General features: G+C 42.6%; 4 protein-coding genes across 5 annotated transcripts in view; 3 read left to right on the forward strand and 1 right to left on the reverse strand.

Moving 5' to 3' along the window:
- Nucleotides 1-1964: 1964 nt before the first annotated feature.
- On the forward strand, nt 1965-3626 carry LOC308122965 (gap junction beta-4 protein-like; the record flags this gene model as incomplete). Its single annotated transcript, XM_080485148.1, has 2 exons — nt 1965-2500; nt 3344-3626. The coding sequence occupies 2 exons, from the start codon at nt 1965-1967 to the stop codon at nt 3624-3626; spliced, it is 819 nt and encodes a 272-aa protein (XP_080341274.1).
- Nucleotides 3627-6685: 3059 nt separating this feature from the next.
- Nucleotides 6686-7411, forward strand: LOC308122966 (gap junction beta-3 protein-like; the record flags this gene model as incomplete). Its single annotated transcript, XM_080485149.1, has 1 exon — nt 6686-7411. One exon carries the CDS (start codon nt 6686-6688, stop codon nt 7409-7411), a length of 726 nt encoding a protein of 241 aa, XP_080341275.1.
- A 1036-nt stretch (nt 7412-8447) lies between these two features.
- Nucleotides 8448-21773, forward strand: LOC308123340 (keratinocyte-associated protein 3-like). 2 transcript variants are annotated; one of them, XM_080485771.1, is made up of 6 exons: nt 8448-8538; nt 9503-9699; nt 12064-12123; nt 17054-17245; nt 20019-20165; nt 20649-21773. In XM_080485771.1, the coding sequence occupies exons 1-6, from the start codon at nt 8526-8528 to the stop codon at nt 21042-21044; spliced, it is 1005 nt and encodes a 334-aa protein (XP_080341897.1). In that variant the 5' UTR covers nt 8448-8525; the 3' UTR covers nt 21045-21773. The 2 variants fall into 2 exon arrangements, with proteins under 2 accessions (XP_080341897.1, XP_080341898.1); XM_080485772.1 differs by lacking the exon at nt 12064-12123.
- Nucleotides 21774-23377: 1604 nt separating this feature from the next.
- LOC308122391 (hippocalcin-like protein 1) overlaps nt 23378-27407 on the reverse strand; it is a 45924-nt gene continuing 41894 nt past the window's right edge. The window contains exon 5 of the mRNA XM_080484171.1: nt 23378-26528. Coding sequence (XP_080340297.1) covers nt 26431-26528 — 98 coding nt within the window. The 3' untranslated portion in view covers nt 23378-26430. The remainder of the gene's footprint in view (nt 26529-27407) is intronic.

Below are 27407 nucleotides of genomic sequence, written 5' to 3' on the forward strand. Positions count from 1 at the left end.
TTTACGCAGACCTCTCACGCTCCACCGCTGCAGACGCGGGCGCAACTTTTACCTAAGTAGTCTCAGAAGTGAATAGCAACTGCCGGGTTATCTAATAGAGACAAATCTGATTATCTGGCTTCAGACAGACAAGCACGGCGAATATTTAAACCACATTAGACAGTCTGTGGTCGAAACCCAAAGGAATACTTGATTTCTTGGCCGGTGTGGTTGTCTACCTTCCCAGTCATGGTATCATCGTCCATTGTATAGACTAAAGGCTGGCCGGCCGGCCGGCCTCCTTCCTGGTGTGGGTCGATTCATCAGCAGGGCCTTCAGGCGGAACCAGCACACTGAGGGCGTATAATGGAGAGTGAAATGATTGTAACACATGATGCTCCCCTCTATGTGGAGGTGATTTTTCACATACCTGCTCAATCTGTGACATCTAGGAGGCAGTTTGCTTAAACTGATGAATGTAAAGAATCTTTTTCACAGACTTCAGGAAGATGGGTTTTTGGATCTGCAACCTACAATACTTATTACTTCTCTAACAAATCAGCTAATGTCAGTTTTACTGACTCTACCACCCACTAGATTTATAAATTCTGACGTTAAATGAAAAAAAAGATAGTTAATGTGTCCACTTGTTGTGAACCTGAAATAAGGGCATGCTCTACTTCTACTCATGGGTATTTTATTTTTTAAATAGAAATTCTCATAATCAATAAAATAAAGTTCTAAATACTCAGCCTTGATCTGCAATTTGATTACTGCAATATGAGTGGTTTTATCCACATATCAAAAAGTTTTTTTTTTGTTTTGTTTTGTTTTTAAACTGTGCATCAGTATTTCTCAGATATTCCTAAAGACTTGGACCCACGTTTACACAACTACAGTTTCAAGAAAAAATGCAAAACTGTCATTGCTTTTTAGGTTTCTGTTTACGTGACAACGGCGCTCACATTTTGTGAACGCCTTCCATGGTGAAACTTTTCGGAAAATTCTCCGTCGTCATGAAAACGGGCGAAAACGACACTTTTTTGAAACGCTGTGGCTCAGTGTCCGTGTAGACGGCGAAAATGTTGCTGCTGCGCATACCTAGTTAGTAGTTCTTCTGCACATCGGCGAGTGACTGTGGGTTAACAATAATGGTGGAAACCAGAGTGTCGTGACTCGTGAATCCCAGCCCATGTTCTCCTGGGAGTCGGTATTTTTATAGTGCAGTCACTCGCGATCCAACTTTATCTGTCCATATAAATGTCCCTGTACTCGTCATAGTCAGTGTTTAAAGCGTGTTTTTCTCTGTGAGCATGTGTGCGTTGGTTTCATTACAAAAACCAACCAATAGCGCCAACTTGTGGCCTGTCATGCCACTACATTGTTTTTAGCTTTTCCGTGTAAACGGACATTGTGTACTCACAGTCAAATACAAACTGTGACATGATTTTAGTGACCAACCACCAAAGTCTCTGAGATATTTGTCATATTTTTCTTAACGATATATCTTCAGAAAGTTCACACACTGACTGTAATACATTTCATTACACAGACAGACAGTATGTCAGCGTAACTTGTAACTTTTGCTGGCAGAAGCAAATAACCAAGATCCAATAATCAACACAGGCTATAATGCTACCAACATCTTAATGCAATTGTCCGGGTCAAATCTTTTTGAAATATCTCTGAATGGGGCTGTAGTCAAGTTGAATAGTATCTATCAATGACTCGTTTTCACTTTGTTACTCAAAGTGTTTGCTATCAATATTTCGCAGTCAGTCAGTGAGTGCTAAAGAATGAGTCTCTGTTTGCTTTGTGTGGTATCCTCCCTCCCCTCTAACTCGGGCACCCGAAAGGTAGCAACGTTAAAAGAGCCTTGGTGCTTGACACGCCCAGTTTAGAAAGCATCTGAGCGGCAGCAGCAGCAGCGTGTGGGCAACATTCTCCAGGATATTCCAAAAGAGGTCCAGTCCTGAAACCACGACATGAACTGGGCCTTCCTGGAGGGCCTCCTCAGTGGGGTGAACAAGTATTCCACGGCGTTCGGTCGCGTCTGGCTCGCCATCGTGTTCATCTTCAGACTCTTGGTGTTTTTGGTGGCCTGCGAAAAGGTCTGGGGCGACGAGCAAAAGGACTTCGACTGCAACACTCGCCAGCCCGGCTGCCATAACGTCTGCTACGACTACTACTACCCGGTCTCCTACACGCGACTCTGGGCCATCCAGCTGATCTTCGTCACCTGCCCGTCGCTCCTCGTCACCCTCCACGTGTCCTACAGGAAGGACCGGGAGCGCAAGCACCGGCTGAAGCACGGGGAGGGCTGCGTTCCTCTGTACGACGACACGGGGAAGAAACGGGGGGGTCTCTGGTGGACCTACTTCCTCAGCCTGCTGTTCAAGATGGCGGTGGATGGTGTTTTCGTCTTCCTGCTGTTCTACATCTACGAGGCCACCTTCTTCCCGCCAGTGGTGAAATGCAGAGAAGAGCCTTGTCCCAATGTGGTGGACTGCTACATTGCAAGGTAAGAGATATAGTCAAGGGGTGCGTCCTAATAGTCCCTCCTATCTCCTTTCCTATCCACTTTTCCTTAACACCTGAAGTAGTTAAGTGGCGGCCATGATAAGAAGCGTTGGTTCTTAAGCTAAGGAAAGGAGGCTCAATGCTTCCTTTATAACCTCCTTTAGCCGAGGAAACACTGATGCATCCTTTACCAAAGGAGACCAGATCACGCTGCCCCACAATTCCTCGCTTCGACAACATTTAAAGGGACCCGCTCATCCGAGCGTTCAGGGAAACTCAGGATGACTGAAAAGGGAGCAGATCATGTAAGTTACCAAAGCAATAATCTGCCTTGAACAACTTGAAATAATCTAAAACACAGATCCCAACTAGGAATGTTAGTGGATGTTGTAAAACAAAGACAGTAAAGTTTTTGTGCAGCCGTTTCTCCGTTTGATTGGTTATTTATTCACCAGGCAGCCGTTTCACTTTGGTTCCTCTTTTCCTTTGATTTACATTCAAACCTTGTGATATTTGAGATTATATCAATGGTTAGAGTCACAGAAGAAAGTTGAAGAAATTTGCTTTTTGTCGTCCATTTTCAGAAATCTGTTGTTTTTTTCACCACAGCAGACGTCACTAACCTGCGCCGCCATCAGATTATTATTATTACGCCACCTAGTGGAAGTGCAGTCTGATTGTCAAAACAGCGTGATCGCCTTTCCACTAACTCCTTTAGGAAGCCTCCTAACTCCTTTCCTTTACCCCGTGACGTCATCCATGGAAGCACCCCTGGTCTAAATGTGGAAATATCCGGGAGTCACTGTCTTATATTAAACATTTTTGTTTCCTTCGTGTTTCTCAGACCCACGGAGAAGAGAATATTCACCGTCTTCATGGTGGCGACCAGCTTCGTGTGCATCGTCCTCACGCTTTGCGAAGTCTTCTACTTGTGTGGGAAGAGGTTCTGGGAGAGCTGCAGAAGAGGCGACTCTCCTCGCTTTGTTAGGGAAAACTCCTTCTTGATGACCACAACCAACATGAGTGAGAAAGGAACCAACAAGGAAGTCGCGCTGGAAAAGGCTAAAGTCTGTGACAATGACCTTCTACAAAGTTCAGCTCCAGCGTACAGCGTCGTCGTCTCGTAGGAGACAGAGATTACTTTGCGGTCAGAGAATTCCAACAATAATCTGCAAAGTCGTAGAAAACGCTGTTTACAAAAGGGAACGTGCTCGCTGTGACACTTTTAATAAAGATTTGATCTAAGAGGGGTGACGTTGCTTTCTTTTCTTTCGTTCAAGGATCTGAGGTGAGGACAAAATGAATAAAGACGTATAATTTCAAAAATATACAACATGTTTATATAACTCTATAAGGTTTTCTTGACCATTTTGCAGACTGTGGAGAAGCATCAAGTGTAATGAACCAATGGAAACCTTGACAGTGAACTATAACAGTGATGAAGAAAAGCACAAAGACCAGAATAAATCCCACGCCTACATTAAGACAACACTCACCCTGCATTCCTCCTATATCATAATAACAGTGATTGAGTGTGTCGAATCAAACCAAACTTGATTAATATAGCGGTTTTTGTACAATAAATTTAAAAAAACATAACAGAAACCACCTTTTCTTGTCCATATACATGCGTTAAAAAGTACAAACTAACTGAAACACAGTACGAATGAAACACAAGGCTGAATATTATTATGAAAGAGAAAATAATGAAATTCTACAGCAGTTAAAAGGAAACATTTAATTAAAAACCTTATTAAAGAGGAAGGTCTTGAGCCTACTTTTAAAAACATGAACCTTCTCTGCAACCTCATCAGAGGTTCTTATATTAACGGCGATTACAGGACCTGGGGGTTCACGGTGGTTCATAAGATTAAAGGGAAGACAAGAAGGCGCAAGATCATTACGCCTTTTAAAAACCATTGACATAACTTTAAAATCAATCTCAAATGACACAGGGAGCCAATGCAATGCCTTTTAAACCGGTGTAATGTAACACCCCGCTTTCTGGTCCTCGTCAACACACAAGCAGCTGAGTTCTGGAGAAGCTGAAGGTGTGTCCCCTGATGACATCAGCAAGGGGAAGCACGGACAAATTAAAAAGGATTGGGTCTGACATTGAGCATGGCAGTGTCTTGATACAGTCCTAACTGTAAGCTTTAGTAAATAGAAAATCTGGCCTTAAAAGTAGAGACTGTGTCAGCTTCCCCGGCTGAAACTGGGAGCTGCTTTCACATGAGGGCAGCCTGAAAGCTGAAAGCTCCGCCTCCCATTCTACTCGGATATAAAGTTGGATCTAATACAATCCATTTAGTTCCTGAAGTGCAGACCTGTCAAGAACAGTATCAGAAAACTGAAGTGTACCAATGAGGCGGTGGCTGCAGCACATTCTTACCTGAGTGAATGAATAAGCAATATCTCTTCTTATCTATTTCTCCATATCTCCTTTAGGCTTAATGATGCTTCCACCAGCCCACAAAGGACATCTCCACATCACAGTTGCACAATGTAACTGATAAGAAACGTGGTAATCAGAGTAGACAAACACATTAAAAAGCAATGTATTCAAGTCTATGTTAGCCTATCACCTTTACTAATCCAGACAAACTCCTTGGTAAATTCCTCGGTCCATCAACTTGAATGCGGTTGTTTTCTTCGTTCTTGTTGTTTTCATCATATTGATATCACAATTAGGTATTTTCTACATTTCTGTGCCTTAAACCTCTGAAACATGTTTCAGGTTCAGTCTAGTCTTTCAAAAGCTTCCATTTTTATCAAAGTTCCCACTTTGGTGTCTGGGAGTTGGTATGATTTAGGTGGGAGTGGTCGTGTCCAACAGAATTCGGTTTCACTGTAATGTTTTAGAAAATCATAGATTCGGGAAAAAAAACAACCTTGTTTCCCACTGGTCTTGGTGGTGTTTAGTTGTAGTTTTTCAATTCCACAAACTGCCTGGTTGGTACATAACTGTCAACATTTACACACAAATCAGTCAATCAATTAAATTAATTAATTTATAATCATTCAAAATATTCAATATGCATGAAGCCCTTTACAACATTCAAGGTGACCAAAGGGCTTTTCAGTAAAATGAGTAAGAAAGGAATTAAAAAAGAGAAGAGTAAAAACATACACTATATCAACAATAAAATAAAATAAAATAAAATAAAATAAAATAAAATGTCACCACATTACCGAGCCAGTCTGAATTAATACGATTTGCGCCTGGATTTAAAGATGCCAAAGTCGGTAATGGTGCAGTCTCAATAATCACAGGTTTTGATTAACAAAGCTGCAGGTTGAGGATCTAACACTGGACAATAGATGCAAGCAAATTCCAGTCAAATGTAGATTTGTATCTGATCATGATCACCATGTTTAATCTGTAACTCCATAAACTATATGACATAGTATCATGGCCTAAGTACTAATCACATACAGATTATATTACTTGTATGAGAACATTTCTATAAAATTGACACAAAATGATCTAAAACTCACCTTCAAAATCTGCTTAAACAAAATGAATTATATTACAGCATTTTCTTTGTTTAATAGAATTCAGTATCTCCCGAATAAGGATCCAGTTGTTGGTTTTGTTTTGTTTAAATCTCTGAACTTCTTCCACCAACAGCAAGATTTTAGATAATAAGACCATGAATTATGAATTCCTTTATGATCTCCACTGATACATAAATTCCTTGAGGATTATTCTTTTCAGGAGACCTTTTCCCTGCTTTGGTTTACCTGAATTATAACTATTTCCAATAAGAAAGTGTTTTTTCATACGTAAGTCATATGTAAAGAAAACTTTTGAGAGGCTGTTAAAAGTGGCCACACCTCCAGATTCCAGTTGATTCTTTCGCCCAGCCAATGGGTTGGGGTTAAGGCAGAGAAAAGGCTGAACAAATATAACTGATGAACCAGAGTACGTCTGTTTCCAAGATCAGGATGGACTGAGTGGAAGAGCAGGTAAGTTTTTTTGACATTTCTTGGAATTGTTTATGTTTGGCCAATTATTGAATGAAGGTAGAAAATATCGCTTTATTCAACTGTTTGGTCTGGTTTGTTTATCTAAACTGAATGATTGCATAACTCTACTTCTCATTGTGTTCTTGCTCAGCAGCTTTCACAGTCCGAGATTAAAAAAAAAATTATAAAAAAAAAAGACTGAATCCAAGACAAAGTCATGGATTGGAACTTCCTGCAGGGTCTCCTCAGCGGAGTCAATAAGTACTCCACTGCCTTCGGACGGATCTGGCTCACGGTGGTCTTCGTCTTCAGGGTGTTGGTCTTCGTCGTGGCAGCCGAGCGCGTCTGGAGCGACGACCAGGGACACTTCGAATGCAACACCCGCCAGCCCGGCTGCACCAACATCTGTTACGACTACTTCTTCCCCATCTCCCACATCCGCCTCTGGGCCCTCCAGCTCATCTTCGTCACCTGCCCTTCCCTCATGGTGGTGCTGCACGTGGCCTACAGGGAAGACAGGGAACGCAAGCACCGGGCAAAGCACGGCGGCGACGCTCGGCTTTACGACGACCCGGGCCAGAAGCACGGCGGCCTGTGGTGGACCTACCTGACCAGCCTCTTCGTGAAGACGGGCTGTGAGGTCACCTTCCTGTACCTGCTCCACTACGTCTACCACAGTTTCAGACTGCCCAGGAGGGTCCGGTGTGACGTCAGCCCCTGTCCAAACCTCGTGGACTGCTTCATATCCCGGCCCACCGAGAAAACCGTATTCACCTACTTCATGGTGGGGGCTTCGGTTCTGTGTATCATACTCAGCGGCTGTGAGATTCTCTATCTGATTGCTCGACGGGTCGTGAAGCTCAAGTACCGGGGCGCCGTCCGAACCGCTTTCAGAAAAACCGGGTCGGACTCTGGTGGCTGCAGATCCTCTCTTATGGCTTAATGAGCCTTAAATTAGTTTCATCTGAGGTTTTAGGCAGACGACACATCGTACAAATCAAGTGTCTTCATGGCCGTTATCAACAAGAGAAGAAATAATTACCGAGACACGTCTCAAGACATCACTGAATATCTGTGTCTACAATATAAGAGCTGTTTGATTGCAACTTTTGCCCCATCTGTATCAAATACTGAAATAACTTACGATTAAATAAATACTGGTAAATGTCTTGTGGTCATTGTCGATTATTGAAGGGAAAACCTGAAGCCTGCTTCTTCACTACCTTCAATTCTCCACTTGGTGGCAGCAATGTTATACCACTAAATGTTCAGAATCCTTCAGAAAACACTATTATTCCCCTAGCGTTTGACTATTTTGTGCCTGTTTCATTTTAAGCTATTAAAAATTGACCGTTGCTACCATTTTCAAATTGATTCGGCTGTTTTTTAAGTATTGTTTACCAATCTTACGGAGTTCTCTTTTTTTTCTGACTTTGTGAAATCCATGGTCTGCTGTAAAATATACTTTAGATAATTATACAACTTTGCATCCATTTTTTCAACACAAATTTTTGACGTGGTTAGGTTTTGCAGTGTTTTTCCCGTCCGTAAATCTCTTCATCATTCACATAGCCATTGATTTTCGATTAAAGCATGAAAGTTAACTAAAGATGCCTGAAAAAGTATGTGTGTGTGTGTGTGTGTGTATGTGGGGGGGCATATTTAAAGAGAAGACAGGGAGGTGCCTCCGTGTGCACCTGTCGTATTTGGGGATAAATAACATATTTACTTTCAAAATAAAAGCTCGCAATGCTTTTTTCATACAATTAATAACGGAAGGGATGTGAATGTGGAGTCATCAGGTTATTTCTACAACAATCGTGTGCCTAAATATCGTCTTTTGTGTGGTTATTGGGACAACTAAATGATACTTTCATAGCTGAATCCTCATATTGTCTTTTTATTGTGAAGGGGAAACCCCAGCAGGTGTCACAGTCTGTGTGTTTTGCTTGTTTGACAGGATTGTGGTGCTCAGTTGGAAGAGAGAGACAGATACTGACCGTCTGATTCCTCATGACCTGCTCCTGGCATCCAGGACGAATGGTGACCTGACAGAAATGGCCAGATCAGGTAACGAATCATGTCTGAGCAGAATTCCAGAACCTTTCACAGTGTCTGTGTTGGTGTGGGTGTGGTGAGACAGTCAGGACTTTCTTTTTTTTAGTGAAGACAGCTTTGGAATTGCTTTGTCAATCTCATGTCATATTTCTAATCGTCTGAGGAGAAATGTCTCATCAAACTGAGCCACACTGCCTTCAAAGTGCTGAATACTTCCTGCCAGGCATGATGGTTTTTTTATTTGATTTGATTGATCTCGACCTGCAACTGTGTTTTGATCATCTTCTACTGCAGCAGTCAAACCAGAAAGTCAGTTCTGCAGCTTTGTGTTGTAGGTCAAAGGGTTTCCCCCCCCCCTCCTCCACCCAGTTCATACACAGTCATGTGAGGTTAATTAATGGACCTGCTTCACTCATTCATTCATTCTACAACACATCCACTTCTTTAAAACATCTACACACAATTACCAATAATCACGAAACGGAAACGGGCTGTTTTCTGGTTTTTTTCTGACGAAATGAGTTATTTAGTGTTGTTGGTGAATATTTAATGGATGTGTTTCTTGTTATTCAAGCAGAAAAAGTGAAATTCCGGTTGCACCAGGTATTTTGTTTGACATATTCCAAGCAGGCTATCGTTTACCTTTTGACTCCTGGGATCTTATTCCACCTAGCCAACGCCCATCTTTCCTGAAGGGTCAGTTTGGCCCATTAGTCTTTGCAGTAAAGACTAATATATAAAATTGAAGATGGTGAAAAGAATGTACAAACTAGTCTAGTATTTTACTAGATGGAAGGAAGTTGTTCAACTTGCACCCGAGCTATGAGCCCAGCAGATGATCATTAACTCAGGTGACCTCTCTGCTGTGGGTTTGACCTGGCGTCCATGTCTCTGATCAATACTCCCGGGGGGGGGGGGGGGGTCTGTCTCCTCTTTCCTAACATGCTCCTCTGCTCTCTGTTCTCCTCTTCCTCAGGACTGTGTTGCGCCAGCCTTGAGGAACCCAAGGCCTTGATGAAGATGGGCCTCAGCGTGCTGCTGGTCGGTCATGTTAACTTCCTCCTGGCGGCGCTGGTGCATGGCGTTGTGCTCAGGCACATCAACCTCCACAAGCAGGCCCGGAGCTTGGAGTACGCCATCTCCAACGTGATCGCCCTCACGTCCGGCCTGCTGGTGAGCCATAGTGTTGGTGACTGAAATACACTGGATTGCTATTCTGGGTAACTCTTTACTCTAAGGCCCCGTCCACACGAGCCAAAACAACGTTTTTTTGTCCTTGGCGTCCACCCTCCAAAAAACCCCCATGGGGTTAGGGGAAGTGGGTAGGAAGGGAGATAGGAGGGACTATTCGGATGCACATGTTGACTCCTGCTGATAGACTTCCATATATAACTCTGAGTTCTATAGGTCTATGATCCTGCTCCTCCTCCTGCTAGTATCAGCTTCTGTAGCGCCACCTGGAGCATGTCGTCCGCCATTGTTGTGGTTATTAGGTGACATCGCGGACCGCGGTGGCGAGGACGGAGGCAATGAAATCATTCTTTTTCTACAGATGATCGTCTTTGCCGTCCACACCTCACAGCCGAGCCGGAGTTTTAGAATTTTCCCACTCTGTGACCCGTGTTTAAAAATTTTTTTTTTTTATAAATGAATATATATTTTGGCTCCTAAAACGGCGCTTCGTGTGGATGATCGGCCAAAAACGATGCGTTTACTTGAAACCGCGTTCTCATGTGAACGACCCCTCAAACTACCAAGTCCCGGGAGAATTAGCTCTGGGAACCATGACACTCTGGAGGCCGCCATGTTTGTTATTGTCCGTCTACTCATACATGAGCTTGTTTGTCTTGCCTTCGGGAGATTCGTGGTGCAGTCGGACAGATCGTTTCCAAATCTGAAAAACTCTGTCTATTCAGATCCATAACAGACTTAAATAAGTCCTTGAAGTGATGCGCTTCCTCTTTTCAGCTTCATCCTCACCATCCCTGAGAGTTTGATTTCTTAGGTTCTCGAAAATACTTAGTGTTTTCTCTTTATGCCTAAACTTACTGTGTTTTTAATGGTGACACGTAAGTATAATAATTCACACGGATCTCGTCTGCAGTCGATAAATTTATCAGAGTATTTATACAGACCGGAGAAATCCACCATTTTTTTATTTTATTTTTTTTACTGCAGCCCTCATCTCCCTCGTGTACCTGAGACTTCCGTTGGCTAATTTTGGCAATAAGCCGGCTGAAGACTGCTGAGACTTTCCAAATATTATTGAAGCAAATGGATCACACTAGGCTTTTAATGCTGAGAATATTTGCCCTGTGGATCACGGCTTCAGGAAGAGCAAAGAGTTCAGAGTTTCATGTTAAAACATAACATTTCCAGTATAATTTCCCCGAAGATAAATACTGGGATGGCAGTTGATTGACGTCAGGCCCGTGGAGGACAGAACATGTTTTACCTGAAAGATGTTTCCAGGTGACAGATTGTGTTTCAGAGATAAAGAACAGAATTGCAAGTGATGATTGGAGAGAATCGATCATATAAAATTCTACTCTAAATGCCTGTGACTCTGTACTCTGTGCTTGAGGTACTTTTTTCCTGAGACTCTGCCAGCTGGCTTTACAGTTTGTTCCGCCTAGTGAATCTTTCTCTTACATCTCGGGTCTCGTTTACACGACAACGTTTCATTTGAAAAAACGGATCATTTTTGTGTCTTCGTGACTGAAAAGTCTTTTTTTGGTTTACGCAGTAAGATTTAAAAAATAGATGTAGTTGGCATGTACGACCACAAGTTGGTGCTGTTAGTTGTTTTTGTAATGGCCGAGTCCGTGTTAACGGCGGAAAACACAACTTTAATGACAAAGTAGATGCCAATGGACAATAACAACAATGTTTTCCTCCAGAGTGTCTTGACTCCCAGTCCATATTCTCCCGGGACTTGATAGTTTTATTTTGAAAGTCGCCATAATAACAATCCAACTTGGTGGTCTGTCCACTAGAATGTCCGTGTTCTCCCATTGTTAATGTTTAGAGCTCGTTGTTCTCTGATGCATGTGTTTGTACTTTCATTACAAAAACAACCAACGGCACCCACAAGTGGCCCAACATGAAAACTACATCATTTCTAGTGTTTCTGTCATCTCCGTGTAAACAGACATCGTTTTCAAAACCTCGCTGTGTAAATGCAAAACGTTTATGAAACGAAAACGAAAAAAAATTATGTGTTTTCACAGGAAACGTCGTCCTGCCAACAGTCTGATCACTCCAAATACAAAACATGTACAAGTTCTGTTGAGTGATGGTTTAGTACCTTGGGAGTCACAAAAATAACACCAAGTACTTAAAGGCCTGTTCTGAAGTGTTTGTAGTGAAAACAGAGCCGCGGTGTTGACTGAAACCAAGTCTTGACATTTTCTCTTTGTAGCTCATGTTTCAGGACGACGGACGACATTTATTTAGTTGTTAAATCGTGATGTTTTTATTGAATCCTAATCTGGCGCCATAGCTCACGTTTCTTCTTCAATGTGTCTCCGTCTGCAGGGAGTGGTCGTTGGCATCCTGACGATTATCCTGTCGAAGAACAGGAGACGCAGAAACCTGGTTGGAATCTTTTCTGGTTTATTCTGATCCATGTTCTTTTTTATCAAATCCACGCTGACTGTGTCGAAAGTGTATTTAAATCAAAAAAGGTATAGAAAATACATTTAAATAACAAATGGAAACATGCACTTAACATCATTGAACTACTACTTTGCCCCCCCCCCCCCCCCCCCCCCCCCCCCCCTCCCCGAGTTCTTTTATTATAGCAAATGAACTGGTAACAGACCTAAACAACACTTTTACATAAACAGTTGATTAAACATAAAGCAGGTTATTGCAGGACTACTTAGACTACAAACTTAGTAGACTTAGTAGACTACAAAAAATACTTTTTGGTTTCTCTACAATCCTTAAATTCCCACTAAAAATGGAATGTAAGGCAGAAAATAAAAAAAGATATAAATAAATAAAAATGACCCACAAAATAATTATTAAGAATATTAAGGAAAAAATAATAATAATTAAAAGATATAGATAAGAGAGAAGAAGGGGTGATAAAGTTGGTGTTTGACATGAATTTCAATCTGCACTGATTTATCTTTATCTCCTGTCTGTTTCACACCGTATAGAAAAAAGGCCCCACATACTGAATCCAGCCGTTTGTCTCTCTGCGCTCTGCGGCTTCTCCTCTGTTTACTCAGTCGGCTGTCGAGCTGCTCAGACGGGACTGACGAGGCAAATCGGCCAACAGGCTGAGTAAACTAGGCTCGATGGAAGCCGCTCCCCAGCTCTCTTTTGTTAGTCGCAGCCGCGGCGAGGCGTGGCACAGCCAGACCCGAGTTCAGTCTCCTCTGTCGCCGCCTTCTTATCTCCATTCGAGGCGTGAATAACAACTTTCTTTTCTTTTCTTTTTTTTTCTTTCTTTTTTTTGCTCTGTTTAGCGGGAGCCGTTATCGCATGTGCCAGCGACCGCAGCGTCTAATCTTTCAGACAAATTGCTTTACTCTGCGCGGTCCTTACCGCTCAGTCATCTCCACAACATGATGGAGTCCTGAAACTTTGGCCTCACCTTCTGTCAGCTAATTAACGGATAGGTTTCTCCTCGGTGGTAGCCGATACAGTTGTTTCCATGGGGGACTCTGTTGTAGAGTGTTAATACCTGTTAATCTCCTTAAAAAGACCAGCAGCTCCACCTCTGTAATTTACCCTCATGTGGCAGCTTCGAACCCGCTCACCGTAGCTTCGAAAATTAAAGCAGTGTTGGGACAGCTTGCCGTAATGGTCGACTACCACCAGCTAGGACCGAACTAGTCGGGTAATTTAATTGGCAGGTTTTTTCTACAATTTTAAGTTCATGTAAATAACAGCAAAAACAGTCTAATCTGATCCAGATACAGTGGATGAACTTCTGTTGACTTTCAATAAATGGCAATGTATGATGTCTTTTAGTGCCACAAACATTGCCATATAATTTGCAGTTTAATACCTGGTCCTCTTATTGTATTTGCAATTTTGCAGGTTTGTTCCTTCATATAAAGTAAGTTCCTGAGCCTCACAGCTTAGACTTGAACTTCATTTTCTATCAGAATTAGTGGACAACTAAGGGTACCGACCGGTCGACATCAGTTGTCCTAACCCTAATAAACAGTATATGAACCCTTTAAAATACTCTTTAGATATGATCTGATTTCCATCTAAGCATCAACAAACAGAATTCTGTGCAGAGCTGCTTCAGCTCAGCCAGATTCTTAAGATATCTGCTTCTCCTTTCACAACAGTTCTGGACACTAATGGCTCAAACGTGCTTGACGTTAAAATATGCATACAGATGCGCTCAAAAGCCATCTGTTCCTACTCTGTGTTCATTTCATCCACATTTCTGTCAGTCGTCTTAAAGCTTACAGACCCGAACCGACGGAGCGGCTCCAGCAGTCACCGAGCTCGCGGAAGATTTTGAAGACGAAACACCTGCAGTGCTGATTTCGCTTCTCTTTCAATCCTCGTCCTGCCATCATAGCGGTGGTTGACTTTCTTCTTGTCGCTGAAAGAGATCTCTACTCGCATGTCAAACACTCAAATCCAACACACTGATTGTTGTATTTGGCGCCATAGAGGTAGAAGAGAAAAGTCTTAAACTATCGAGAAAGAGCTAATGTCTATCTGAAGAGTGGCGAACGCCCAAAGCGTTTGCGATGGATTTATCGCATGTAGATTTTTTTGAGATTCCTTTTTCTTCGGGATTGAAGAGACTGAAAATATCAAACACTTTAATAAGAAATCCATGTTGGACCTCAGGACTGGACGCTTCCGTCTCCAATGATTTGCTATTGGAGTAAATAACCCGAGGACTTATTCCCTCTTTCCACCAGTGCTTGAATGTCTTTTCTGTCGAGACGCGAACAAATCATTCCTATGGTGTTGGCTTGACGACGCCGATTAGCCTTAGGGTTAGCCTGGGTGGCTAAAGCACGTGTGTGTTCTGTTCTGACACGGAACGGGTAACAGGAACCTGTTGAGGTGGAGAACAACGGCCGTACAGAGTGTCGTCGTCTTCTTCTACATCTGAAAAAAAGAAGGTGTGCTGACGGGTTAAAAAAACACTTGTGAAGGAATTCCCCTCCTCCGTCTGGCATTAGCCAGACTAAGCATTAGCATTCTGTGTTTCCACAAAGGATTCTCTTTTGGGAGAATTCAAAGAATTTGGGGTATTCCACTCATCTCGCTTATTTGCATTTCATTGGCGAACGGAATCGAGGTACTGTGGGTCATGGCTCTACAGCCTGCAGCTCTGGAGCCACATGTGGCTCTTCAGCTCCTCGGTAGCGGCCGGCTGAAGCTTTCAGAAGATGGATCGTGAATAGAATTAGAATTTTCGTGTCACACTAATTTTCAAATATGATCTCGTCTCCACGACGGGACCGACTCCCGCTAAAACTGGACAAAATAGTAAAAAAAAATTACACATAAAATAAATGTGAGGAAATGGTCAAACTAAAATGAACAGAAATGCAATAATAGTGAGTTTTGGAGGAAAAAGAAAAAAAGGAATGGACCCGCTAAAACCTCTCCAACCAGTAGGAACTGCAGAGCAGCTATAAAACAAAAAAGCTAAAAATATAACAAATTACATCTAAATCATACTTCATGAATGCAAACTCTATTTTTGTATTTACAGCAATTTTTATTCTATTTTCAATTTTTTTTTTAAAGCTTTTTTCTTCAGTCCCTCTTAACTTGTTTTGTGGCTCCAGACAAATTTTACTTGGTGGAACATTTTTGAAAATGGCTCTTTTGGTCAGAAGCTTTGCAGGCCGCTGCAATGTGCAGTTTATAAATTGTCAGCCATTTCCTTCTTGCTGCAACGTGGACGAGAATGTCTGAAGGCAAATCCAGGCCTTGACGAACAGCAGCGCATTATTCTTTATTTGCATTTCAGTCCTATCCCATCTCTCAAAAATATGGTTTATACATCCACTCCCATACAATTATAATTTACTTCTATGTTGATGTTGAAGGGTTTTACACCACGGTGAGTTCATGTTTTGTCCAGTTCTTGAAAATACTCGTAATCATCGTGTCAGCCAAATTAACTTTATAAGCCACAGTCACCAAAAAAACCCTTATCTTTTATCATTCATATGTTTTGGAAAGGAGAAAAACCCATGAGGCGATATGACTGGGAGGATTTGCGTCTAATTTACATGAAAGTAGACCAGAACAAAACTGTTATAAAACGTCTTTAAATCCTAAATAAATCAGATTTGTCACCTCTCACAATATTCTCTCTAAGCACTGTCAACGCTTTGCACTCCAAGTCGTACATTTTTTATTGAATGGCAGATTTATGGTTTTATTCAGAATGAAAGGGATCCTTTACGATGGCTTCCGTAGGTTTTATCGATTTACATCAAACGTCTCTGTACTTATTGCTGTTTTAATCAGGTTCCTTTGGATTTGCTTCGTTTGCCTTTATTGCAAATTGCACCTTGAGCAAAGATCCACCGAAGTGTTTGCTGACGGCGCTGCGGCCCAGCGAACTCAGTCCCATGTCATTATTTAACGTCACACGCGTCGTCCGGGTGGCATTTGGTAGAAAGCGCCACGGCTTTTCCACTGACTTCAGTGTGTCGTGATTTTACAAATGGAGTAGTTATTACGAAATGCACATTAAATGATTAAATGCACTCGGTGGCACTTACAATCGGGTTTCACATGCAATCGGGTTTAATTTTGTCAAGAAATCAGAAATGGCTGGTAGAAATACTGGCTGGCTTGTAAATTTTAAAATCTACCAGCCACGATGGGAGCTGATCTAAAAAGTGAATCCTGATTTAGATCCTTCATTCTACCACCGCTGGCAGGACATGAGCAAAAGCAAATAATGACATATAAATCTAGTCCAATTGAATCGTAATTTTTTTCTCTCATTATTAAATGTGGAATCGGGTCTTCCGATGAATCGCAAAATTCATTACGTAATGCACCTAATTATAAAATGTTCTTAAGAAAAAAAAGTGGGACCCCCACATTTTGTATTAACTTTTGCAATTTGTAACAAGTTGATACAAAATAAGTTTATCCAAAAAATGCGTTCAAGAATTTTATTACAAAATGCTGCGTGACAACATAATGAGTTATAAATGTATTATTACATAATGCGGCGCTACAGGAGGTCCTAAGGCTCCTACCCTGACAAAACTTTTCCAAACTTGAGACTCCTGTGAAAGAGTCACTTGATTCTGTGATAAACTGTCTGAACGCTTCTCCAGCTGCGATCTGAAAGTTTGTTCTGCTCGCTCCGTTTCATAGCAAACATTGTGACTCGTCGCGGCACAAAACCAGAATCAAACCGCTGGATGATTCATCGTGACGCCATCGTTCTAACTCGTGCTGTGACGTGTTAAAATGTCTGCTGAGTCGGCGCCACGGACGTTCTCTGCCGTCCTTTTATTCGCTCACACTCAGTTTTTTCTTCCTTTCTCCTCCACAGACGTGGGCCGTGTTCGCGGTCAGCCTGCTGGCGGCCCTGATGGCGGCGGCCTCGGCGGTCGGCCTCTCCGTGTCCGTCATCAGGGCCATCGTCCACGGCGGGCGGAGCCTCCTGACGCACTGCCGCTTCCCCGACGCCGTCGGCTACTCCAGCGTCACCAACGAGTGCCCCTTCGACCCCACGCGCATCTACGTGAGTGTTGCTGTGGAGACGGAGGCTTGAACCGGCGACTTTTTCCTGGTGCAGCTGGCGCTTTGAACACCTGACTGCTAGAATCTGCGGTGGGGAGGGAAAGAAAACCGTCGGCCTCACGTCTGCGACATTTTGACATGACGCGCAGCTGGCGGTTCATCAGTCCGATGACCTTTTGTCTTAAGCTGGATTTGTTCCCGACACAAAGGGTTAATAGCAGAGCGGCCGGCGACCTTCAGCCCGGGGTCAGAGTTCACCTGCCAATGGCACAACGGCAGCATCTGACAGATGTACAAATCCCCGCAGCGGCTGCGTTTCCGTTCCTTCAATCACTTTCCTGCCACGGGGCACCAGTGGAACGGCGCCGATCGTCTCGTTCTTACTAAAGGAGACGACCGTCGCAAAGTCGTGTTTACAACACAACCCGTCATTTACCGGAGTGGAGAGCGGCTTTTGCAGTGTGTGCAAGGTCGTGGCTCATCTCGGCTGTAGATGTAAGAGTGTTCAAGTCAGAGTACTGTGCTGTATTGAACCCTATACCTGATACTGGTATCGGTACCAGTATCAATCCACAAAAACTGATACTGGCATTGGTATCAGTGCCGATATCTGATACTGGCATCGGTATCAGTGCCGATACCTGATACTTGTATCGCTACCCGTATCAATCGCCGCTACCTGATGCTGGTATCGGTACCAGTGTCAATCCCCGATACCTGATGCTGGTATCGGTACCCGTATCGACCTGAATCAGTGCTCCCCAATTTTAACCCAAAGAAAAGTATTTATGGAGCCATTTGCACTAATATGACCACATGGTTCCAACTGCGATATCCATTTCAAGGCGACAATAGAAAAAACAAACACAAGGCCAGTGTACCACTACATCAGATCCTCAACATTCCTGAAATTTCAGTTCTACCTCCAAACAATGTTGGCGATAAACATGATTCATCCGATTAATCAAAAACTAGGTCTCATCTCTGAAGTAACTAAGTTTGTGTTCGTCCCCCGGGGTGCTGTTCACGCCGGCCCCCCGTTCGCTGGGGACATCCGATTCGGTTGCACCTAAAAGCCCCCCCCCACAGTCGCTCTGAGGCAGTAATGATGGTTACACAAGGTTTATTTTCTGCTCTTGCTGCATATTTCATGATGATTTCCAGGGAAAACGCACCCGACTCGGAGCTGTAAACTTTTCCCTTTGTAGTCGGTGTACCTCGGCAACAGGCGGCTCGTCATCGCTCTATTCCCCCCGCACGCCCCCTCTTTGATACACGCTGTTCTGCATATTTTATTTCCAGTCCTCCTGTGGAACGCTTCTGGAGCCTTGCAGAGACACATGGACAAATAAAAGGGGTTTCCACACAGTGGTTGACAACCTTTTCCTTGAGGGAGCCGTTTTAAACCTCACCGACTGTACAGCTACAAAAACAGCTGAAGGAAACCCATAACACACGATATGTGAAAAATACACATTTCTTTGTTATGAATGAGTTTCTTTTCTCTGAGGATAAACTCTTTGGTTTTGGTGGTCCGGTGCCACTTCAGCTCAAACTTTATTTCCCAAGTTTTTCACCACAAAAGATGAATTCAGCTCTTATTTGAATAATAATAATAATAGATTTATATTGCACTTGACATTAATAATTCTCAAACTGCTTAGAAACTACAATATAGGCTCAAAGCAACTATCTACACTTAAAAATCAATAAAATTCAACAAGAGTCGCTTTAAATAAAAAAAAAATTGGAAATCCAGTTTGTGGGATTTTGCCTGTTCTATGAAGACATTCTATATATGTATTTCTCTTGGTGGAGTCTTTTTTTTTTTTTCTTTTACTTTTGTGTATATTGGAAACACTTATAAATAGCAAAAAAACCCAACATAAATAAACATTACTCTTAAAATGTTATCGCATTTAACCCGTCTGCAGTGCAGAATGACTCAAAATCCCTGAAAAGTCTCATTTTGGGACATTGTCAACATGTTAGTAGGTTTAAGTAGCTGGCTGGAAAAGGAGAAACATAAACACATTTAATGTGGATAAATGTTCGTTTTGTAAAAGAGAGAACGTTTGTTTTGTTAATCTGAAACTGTTTGATAAACACATTAATTGCTGATATATTCCCTTCTTTCACGAATGTTCTTGCTGCAAAATTAAACATTAATATAGATTAAAAATGAATGATGTTTAATTGTGATTTCTTGACAATAATAATAAAAAAGGTACATTTGATTTAGGCCTGAGCAATAAAACATCCTACTGGTTTAAAAAAAATAAAAATCCTAATTGAGCAGGAAAGCTTAATGTTATTCTGATGGCTTTTCTAATTAAGACATTTTGATGATTTATTACATAATGCACCAAATTATTACATTTTCTTAAAAAAAAAAAGTCAATAGAAGAGGACAAATGTAACAAGTTTTTACAAAATGCAAAAATGTTTATTAAAAAAATGCAGCAGATTACAACATGTGGTGTTATTACATAATGAGTTGAAAATATATTACATTATTACATATTGCACCGTTATTACATAGTGCTTCTCTACACACCTGCATTTTGTAATAACTGTGTAACAAGTTATTACAAAATGCAAACATTACGTAGTGGGTTCAAGAATTTTTGGGCAAAATGCGGCATTATTAAATAATGAGGTGAAATTGTATAACGTTATTACATATTGCACCGTTATTACATATATACTGGATATACTGGATACTGGACTTGTAGTCCAGTGTTTTCCTCTAACTCGCCTTCTCCCTCCTCCAGAGCACCACTCTGATCCTGTGGGTTCCGCTGATCGTCACTTGTCTCATCCAGTTGGTGTTTTCGGCTCGATGCTTCTCCACCTGCGTTTCCTTCCTGGGGCTGCCCTGCTGCCCCGACCGGGGCAGATCCACAGACTACAGCCGGGCGGTGAGATTGATTCAAACTCTGTTTGGGAGGTTGCAGTTTTTTGTTTTCTTACCTTCGCAATCGAATGTTGGGTGAGAAGGTTCTGTTTTTGTCTGCGTGTATTTATTTATTGGTATGTATGTATATATGCGTGTGTGTATGTACGTTGTCCCGCACAAACTGCTCACCCAAATTTCATGAAATCTTCAGCGATGATTTGTCATCATCCAAGGACCAATCACTTAGATTTTGGGACGTGAACAGCAAACCGTTTCCGAATATATCACAAAAAAACATAAAAGAAAATGTTCCCATACAAAGCGGATGAGAAAGGACACCAGCGTCTGTTGCCATGGAGACGCTCCCTACCTAGTTAGCATCAATATGAGCTAACGGCTATCATGCTGGTGATGCTAACTCGGGTCAGCGTTGACGAAAGTCTGTGCTCTGCCGAGTGTAGCTCTAGTTTTTTAATATCATGATGTCATTTCTCATGTCGTGTAGATCCATGTGGTGCAGGCGACGACGGAGGCCGCTCCGCCCCGCCATGCTCGGCGTACGAGAGGCCACGGGGAAACACCGCCGCGACGCGCCGAGCATCACCGACGCCTCAACGATCGTCCAACACGACACGCTCAGCCGACCACGAGCGACAACGAAACGCCCAGACGGGTCACTGCACCCCCGAGACGACACCGTCCCCCTCCTCCTCCTCAGCAGCATCGACCCCAAAAGCACCACAGTCTCCCTCCGCGAGAGAGGCAGCAGCTCCACCAGCCGCACGGGGACAGGTCGGCCAGAGACAGACAGGAAGCGAGGGCCGGCGGCCGCCAGGGGGCGCCAGAGCAACACCAGCTGCTGCAGCGCGGCGCCATTGAACGGTCCAGCTTCTGGATTTAGACACTTGAAGAAGAATTTGCCTTTCTTACCGTGGACTCGACGAACACGTCTTCCGACTTTCAGACTGTTTTTGTACGAGACGATAAGAAGAGCGAAACTTTTTTTTTTTAAACAAACAAATCGGTAAATCGTCACCTAGCTTCATTATACTTCATGTGACAAAAACGTGTTTTCGACTCTATGTGGTTTTTGCGAAGGGTATCGCAGCTTTCACATATTGTGAACAGACTCGTAAAGCATCTCTATTCTTCTGGGAAGATATTTCAAGATGTTGCCACAAAGCATTAAATGGTCACCTTCATGATTTTGGGGAGTTTGTTAAGCTATTGAAACCCAAAATATTATTGCGCAAGCTTTTTGTATTTGGTCGGATCGTATTTTAACTATTCCTGTTTGTAATTTTACGCTAAGCTAATAGCATGTCACAAAAATATCCACTCTATGTATTAAAGATCTACAATGACCTTTTATGGAAGTTATCCGAGGTAGCTCACATCTGATTACTTCGGTAACCATATTTCCTGTTATATTTTGCATAATTATCTATATTTTTAAGTGAATCGATGTAGTTTTGATAATATTGGACATTCTTTCAGGGATTCACTGTAACCCTGCCAAGTGTTTGTGCTGCCTGTTTGAACAACCAGGATTATTTGCTGTTACATGACATTTTAAGACTTTCCTATTTATTTCTTAAGTAAAATAAAGTTTTTGTTTTATTTAAAAGTATCTCTCTCGTGTGTTTCATGCCTCAACTCTGCCACATAAAGTATTTCGATGGTGTGAAGCTCGCGACGGCGCGTCACCCGACAGGTACGACTGGTTCCGCTGAAAAGGAAAAAAAAAAGATCCTGCCAGGTGTGTGTTTGTGTATTTGCGTGTGTGTTTGTGTGTTAATGAGGACCTGCGTGCGAACACGTGGCAAGGAATTCCTCGCACGGGCAGAAATGACAACACGGTCCACACGGGCAGGTTTGAAACACAGAAGGTATATTTCAGATTTCTCAGGTCCAAACGGAACGAACATGACGTCGTCGAGTGACGTTTTCATGCAACAGAAAAAACAGGAAGGAGAGCGAAGAGGGGGGAGGGGGTAGTGGGGTGTGGTTATCCAACACAAGATACCAGTTCATCAGAGGCAGTGAAAATAGAAAAGGATTAAACTGCAGTGGATTGGGGGGGTAGGGGTGGGGGGGGGGGGGGGGGGGGGGGAACTGCTGTTCCTTATCCTACCAGCAGGCGGCAGTGACGGTTAAGGATCCCAGATGCTCTTGTGCAAAATGTTTGGTTTCACTGTAGATCATCAAGGTCACATGGATGCAGCTCAGCCAGCACGACTCTCAACTTGTAAAGGGGTGCAGCGGTTAAAAAAAGAAAAAGGGGGGGGGGGAAATAATTGCTTGAAGAATGTATATATACAATATATATGACTAATTTATTTATTTATTAAAAGTTGATTAAGATTATCATCTAGCGGGATCAATCAAATGAGTTAAACTCTTCACTTAGCTAATACTTCAAAAGCAACATCACAAACGTCTTAAATGAGAAATTGTATTTGAAGGCAGCATCCGGACTGGTAGAGTCGTGCCATAATAATCTATACACTTAAACTTTAAAGATTTTCTTTGTTTCGGCGCAGAGATGTAAATTTCAATATTGTCCCCCAAAACCAAACAATTACAAGGACAATTACAAGAATCTCAACTTAAAGCACATTTAAAATATATTTTCTGGTGCAAAATTCGGTGAAAATGTCAAACAAACAGCTCTTGCATTATTACATTAACGGCAGCAAGCTTTCATGGCCGCATCGTCGAAATCTCCGCTGGGGCCTCAGTGTTGTGTTGTGTCTGCTACGCTGAAGAAATGTGTTTGAAAAGAATCACTGCTTTACCATCAGCTTGGTGGTTTGGCCGGATTGGAGCCTCTTGTGGGCCGGTTTTTGGCCCCCGGGGCCTCATGTTTGACTCTGAACACGAGCCAATGTGTTTGTGCATCTTTCTAATTTTACCATCACTTTTGAAACAAACCAGAGACGAATTATTGTCGTTCTATAAAAAGCTCAACTCCCCCGAGATCACATCTCTGGTTTGGATTGTTGTAACTCTCTCACTACAGAGCCTGGATGCTGGTAAATACATTTTGAGTTTGAGTTTTTGCTGGAGGCAGATCTATTCAGCACCCAGACACTTTTTATGTAGCGGGCAAACGTGCATATATTGAGTCCATTTTTGGCTTTATGACCTCCTTTGTGAGTCATTTGGAGAAATGTATGCTTCCAAGCTTTTTTCCACACAGCTGTTGAAATATTGGCTTTTTTTTTTTTTTTTGCTGATGGTTGATTCATGCTACACCTTTCCAATGCGGTGACTTTGCTGCTCTGTTCATTCTTCCTATCCCTCCCATCTGAAGCCATGTTGTTAACCTAATGTCAGTTTGAAGCTGATTATTCATTTTGTGTGTCAAACATGAGGCCCATGGGCCAAAACGGGCTCATAAGAGGCTTCACTGTATTTTGCACCAGAAGGTTTAATCAAAATTGCCTTCATGTTAAGACTTTAGTCATTTTCGGGTAGTAATTGTTTGTTTTATATGAAAATATCCAACATTTTCACCATGTATACACAAAAAAAAACACTTAAAAGTTTGAATTTAAAGGTTAATATGGCACTATTCTACTACAGATCCATACTGTAGCAGTGTTTTCACTTGATTTGGTAATTTAGCTGCATATTACTTTACTTTGAGAGCCTGCTCCTCCTTTAATATTTAGTTCTAATACCTACATTGAGCTATGGACTGGCGACGTGGCCGAGGTTTACCCTGCCCTCGTCTATAGTCAGCTGGGATTGGCTCCAGCGATAAAGCGGTATAGAAGCTGGATGGATGGACCTTTATTGGCACAGTATGAACAAATCAATGCCCTTTTATAAAAATCAGCAATCTGAATGGTCCATTAAGTATTACTCAACATTAATGGAGCCTTCAGAGATGGGCCTGAGCATTATTCCACCAACAGCTGGTTGGGCTGTTTGGATTTCCACAAAAGTCGCACTATAATGTTTTTTTTTTTTTTTTCCAGCCAGTCACGTAGGGGAAAACTGGCAGCTGTGAGATGCAGAATCGTCCACAGCTTTTCTTGCATTTTCTCCAAGATGGGACTGAATTATTCCCATCCAAGCGTCGTCAAGGTCTTTTTGAAGACAAAAAGGCAAGACTGATATTGGAGCATTGTGCTAAAGGGAAAAGCAGCAATAACACAACCAGGAAGAGGAAATGTTTCGTTATAAGCAAGACTATAAACAGCTGCTCGTCGGAATCACAGACTGAGGCCCTGAACTACTTCCTCCTCTTCCCAAATTGGGAATGTGTGGGCGGAGCCAGTCCAGCTCACGCAGACACAGCAGATTCTGAATGCAGCTCCTATGATCCAATATTCAAATGGAAGAAAATCAAGGAAAAGCAAGAAACTTTGAATACAAAGTTTCTGGACCAACAAGACCGACTCCTTGTAGACGTTGGAAACTCTGCTACTGCCCTTCACATATTCACGGGTGGATGGACAATAACAACAATGGCGGCCCTCAGAGGAAGTGCTGCTCACTCTCTCTCAATTTAAAGCTGCACTCGTGATCCGACAACAAGGGGGGCGCTGAGAGCGGTGCTGGCCGCGCTGCAAACAAGTGTCAGTATTTCAGGCTTTGGTTTGTTTATTCATGTTTCCATACAGCGAAGACAGTCTTTTAATACCTCCACAGCACAGACGTCCGATACTGAATTCGATAGGAGAGATTGTATTTTTTCCACAATATCTAACATTCTTTGTGCTCCGATTCCAAACGAGAGCAAAGAGAAGCAGTGACCCGATGCATTAATTCGCCCCGGAAACCTCAAGGGAAAAAAAAAACCAACAAAATAAACCAAAACAACCGTCTGGACTCGCTGCTGTGTCATGAAACGTGTCCCTTCATCTAACTGCTCCGCAAGCAGACTAATCCAGGAGGTCAGCAAAGCTTTCAGCTGGAGGAGTGATGAACAAGCCCTTAGTGAGTTCTCTGTCTGTCAGAGGAAGAAAAAAAAACTAAAAGAGAGAGAGAGAGAGGAAGGAGAGGTAGGGCTGAACGGGGTGGGGGTTTGGGGTTTAACCAAGTCTGCCCATTCCAGTGCTGAGGACGCTGCCAAGCTACAAAAAAAAATTATACACAAATCAATTTTAAAAAAGATACCGCCGTGCGTAAACTTGTGGATTTCGTCTAGTTGGTAGGATCATGCAGTACAGTGACGAGTTTACGACTATCTTTACGTTTACTGCTTGCCTTTTTTTTTTTTCCCAAAGATTTTCAAAATACTTACAAAGTAAGAAAACAACACAACGTGGTAATACTGTCAAACGTTTTTAGCCTCAAGCATACAGCGAATATCCACATGCAACGCGTCTCGACCTGGAACGATATGTGCTACTGACACCGCCGATCGGACGCCCGACACGGGTCCGTCTTCGTTTTGCCATCAAGAGACCGACTCGAACTCATACTGTCTCTCTCTCTCTGTCACTGTAAACCGGACTAACGGTTCGAAGAGCAAAAACTGATAAATAAAACGACACGGAGGAGGAAAACTGTTATGTACAAATAACATAAAAAGTTGCATTGGAATTTAAAAAAACAACAAAAAGAAAACAAAATACCAGGAGCTACATATACATAAAAACCAGATGGGATCTTCGGCCTTCTTTTTCACAGCGAAAGATCATATACCGGTAAAATCCCACAAGCCCCGCCCCCGTTTTCCCATCGCCCAATCACATTCCGGACCAGCTACGCTACATAATACTGCCTTTCAGTGCCAGAGGTTGTGCGTCATATGTAACAACTGTACATGATTCTCATGATATACATCAACTAACAGTATGTACATGATACACGTGATACACACAAGTGTGTTTTAATCCTGCCAACAGAAAACAAACATAGTACAATCAAAATAAACAACAAAAAAATATAGACATTCGCGCTTTGTCCTGGAAGCGCTCAGCGACGATCCAGACAAAGAGAGAGAGAGAGAGAGAACGATAGATAAGTCGTGAAGACCCAAACATAAGCGTGTCCCTCTTTTTTTTTTTTCTTCCTTCAAATACAAAAGTAAAACATCTTTTTTTTTTTTTTTCCTCGTCGTCGTCCTCCGTCCTCGTACACGACAACAACGAAAAGAGATGACATGATAGACGAGAACCTTCATGCATTGATTGTGACTGTTTCAATAGCAACAGAGAGAAGGTGAGGAAGAAGAAGAAGAAGAAGAAGAAGAAGAAGAAGAAGAAGAAGAAGAAGAAGAAGAAGAAGAAGAAGAAAGTAAAAATGGAGGGAGGGGTTGCAAGGCGGGTTCAGAACTGGGAGGCGGAGCTTGGGTCGCACTGGAGTAGCCGGACAATGGAGGGGTCGCTTTTGGCACCTTTGATAAACTCCTCCAGGGATAATTTGCCTGCAAGACACGGAGAGAGAGAGAGAGAGAGAGAGAGAGAGAAATCATTTAGGCACAGGAGACATCTGTACGTTAATCCAAGGATTAATTCATTCATTGAGCGGATTTTATTTTGGAATGCTCCACATTGATTACAGTAAGATCCCCGCTGCTGTTACTGTAAATGTAACGGGATCCCTCAGCGGTTCCGGGTCAGCGACACCGGCGACAGAGGGATCGATCGTTCTCTTACCACAGATCGGACCTCGTGTTTCACCAGTACTCCTCGCACACCAAGCGCCGATCTGACCTGAGAATGTTTATGGTTTTCCTCTCAAAGACGGTCACAACAGTAACGTTGATATAAGAGAATCTTTGGCAGCACCTTCAGGAACTGACCAAAAGTGGCTTTGTAACCAAAACTATTTCCTGATCGATGTTTCCACTGATATTTTCCTCTTTGTCATTTAACTGTGTCTTATAGTTGGAGCAGATTTGTCAGCAGCACAATCAGGCTTCCCAATCCGCCGCCAAGCAGGCCCAGACATCTGGCTAGATGGGCGGCCATTAAATCCATTGTCGTGTTCCTTAAAGCAATTTTCCATTTCGCTTCATGACACGTCGAATTATAGTCCAGCAAGCAGCCATTAGTGGACGGCTGACCACTGTCGTGATGGGACGCTCGCCTCAAGAGAGGCTGTGACACTTTCAGGCATGATTGGTACAGTAGAATCCAAAATGTGCCAAGAGCAGACACCCCCACATCCACCCACCACACTCCAGTACAGCAGTAGCAGCAGTTTGGACTACTGCCATGAGAAAGGTTGAGTTCATGGATTCATGCTGTTGCTGCCAAATTTTGAGTCGACCATCTGCAACTCTGGCTGGTGGCAAGATAAA

This window comes from Lipophrys pholis (genome assembly GCF_963383615.2).
Source record: "Lipophrys pholis genome assembly, chromosome: 17".
Taxonomy (NCBI): domain Eukaryota; kingdom Metazoa; phylum Chordata; class Actinopteri; order Blenniiformes; family Blenniidae; genus Lipophrys; species Lipophrys pholis.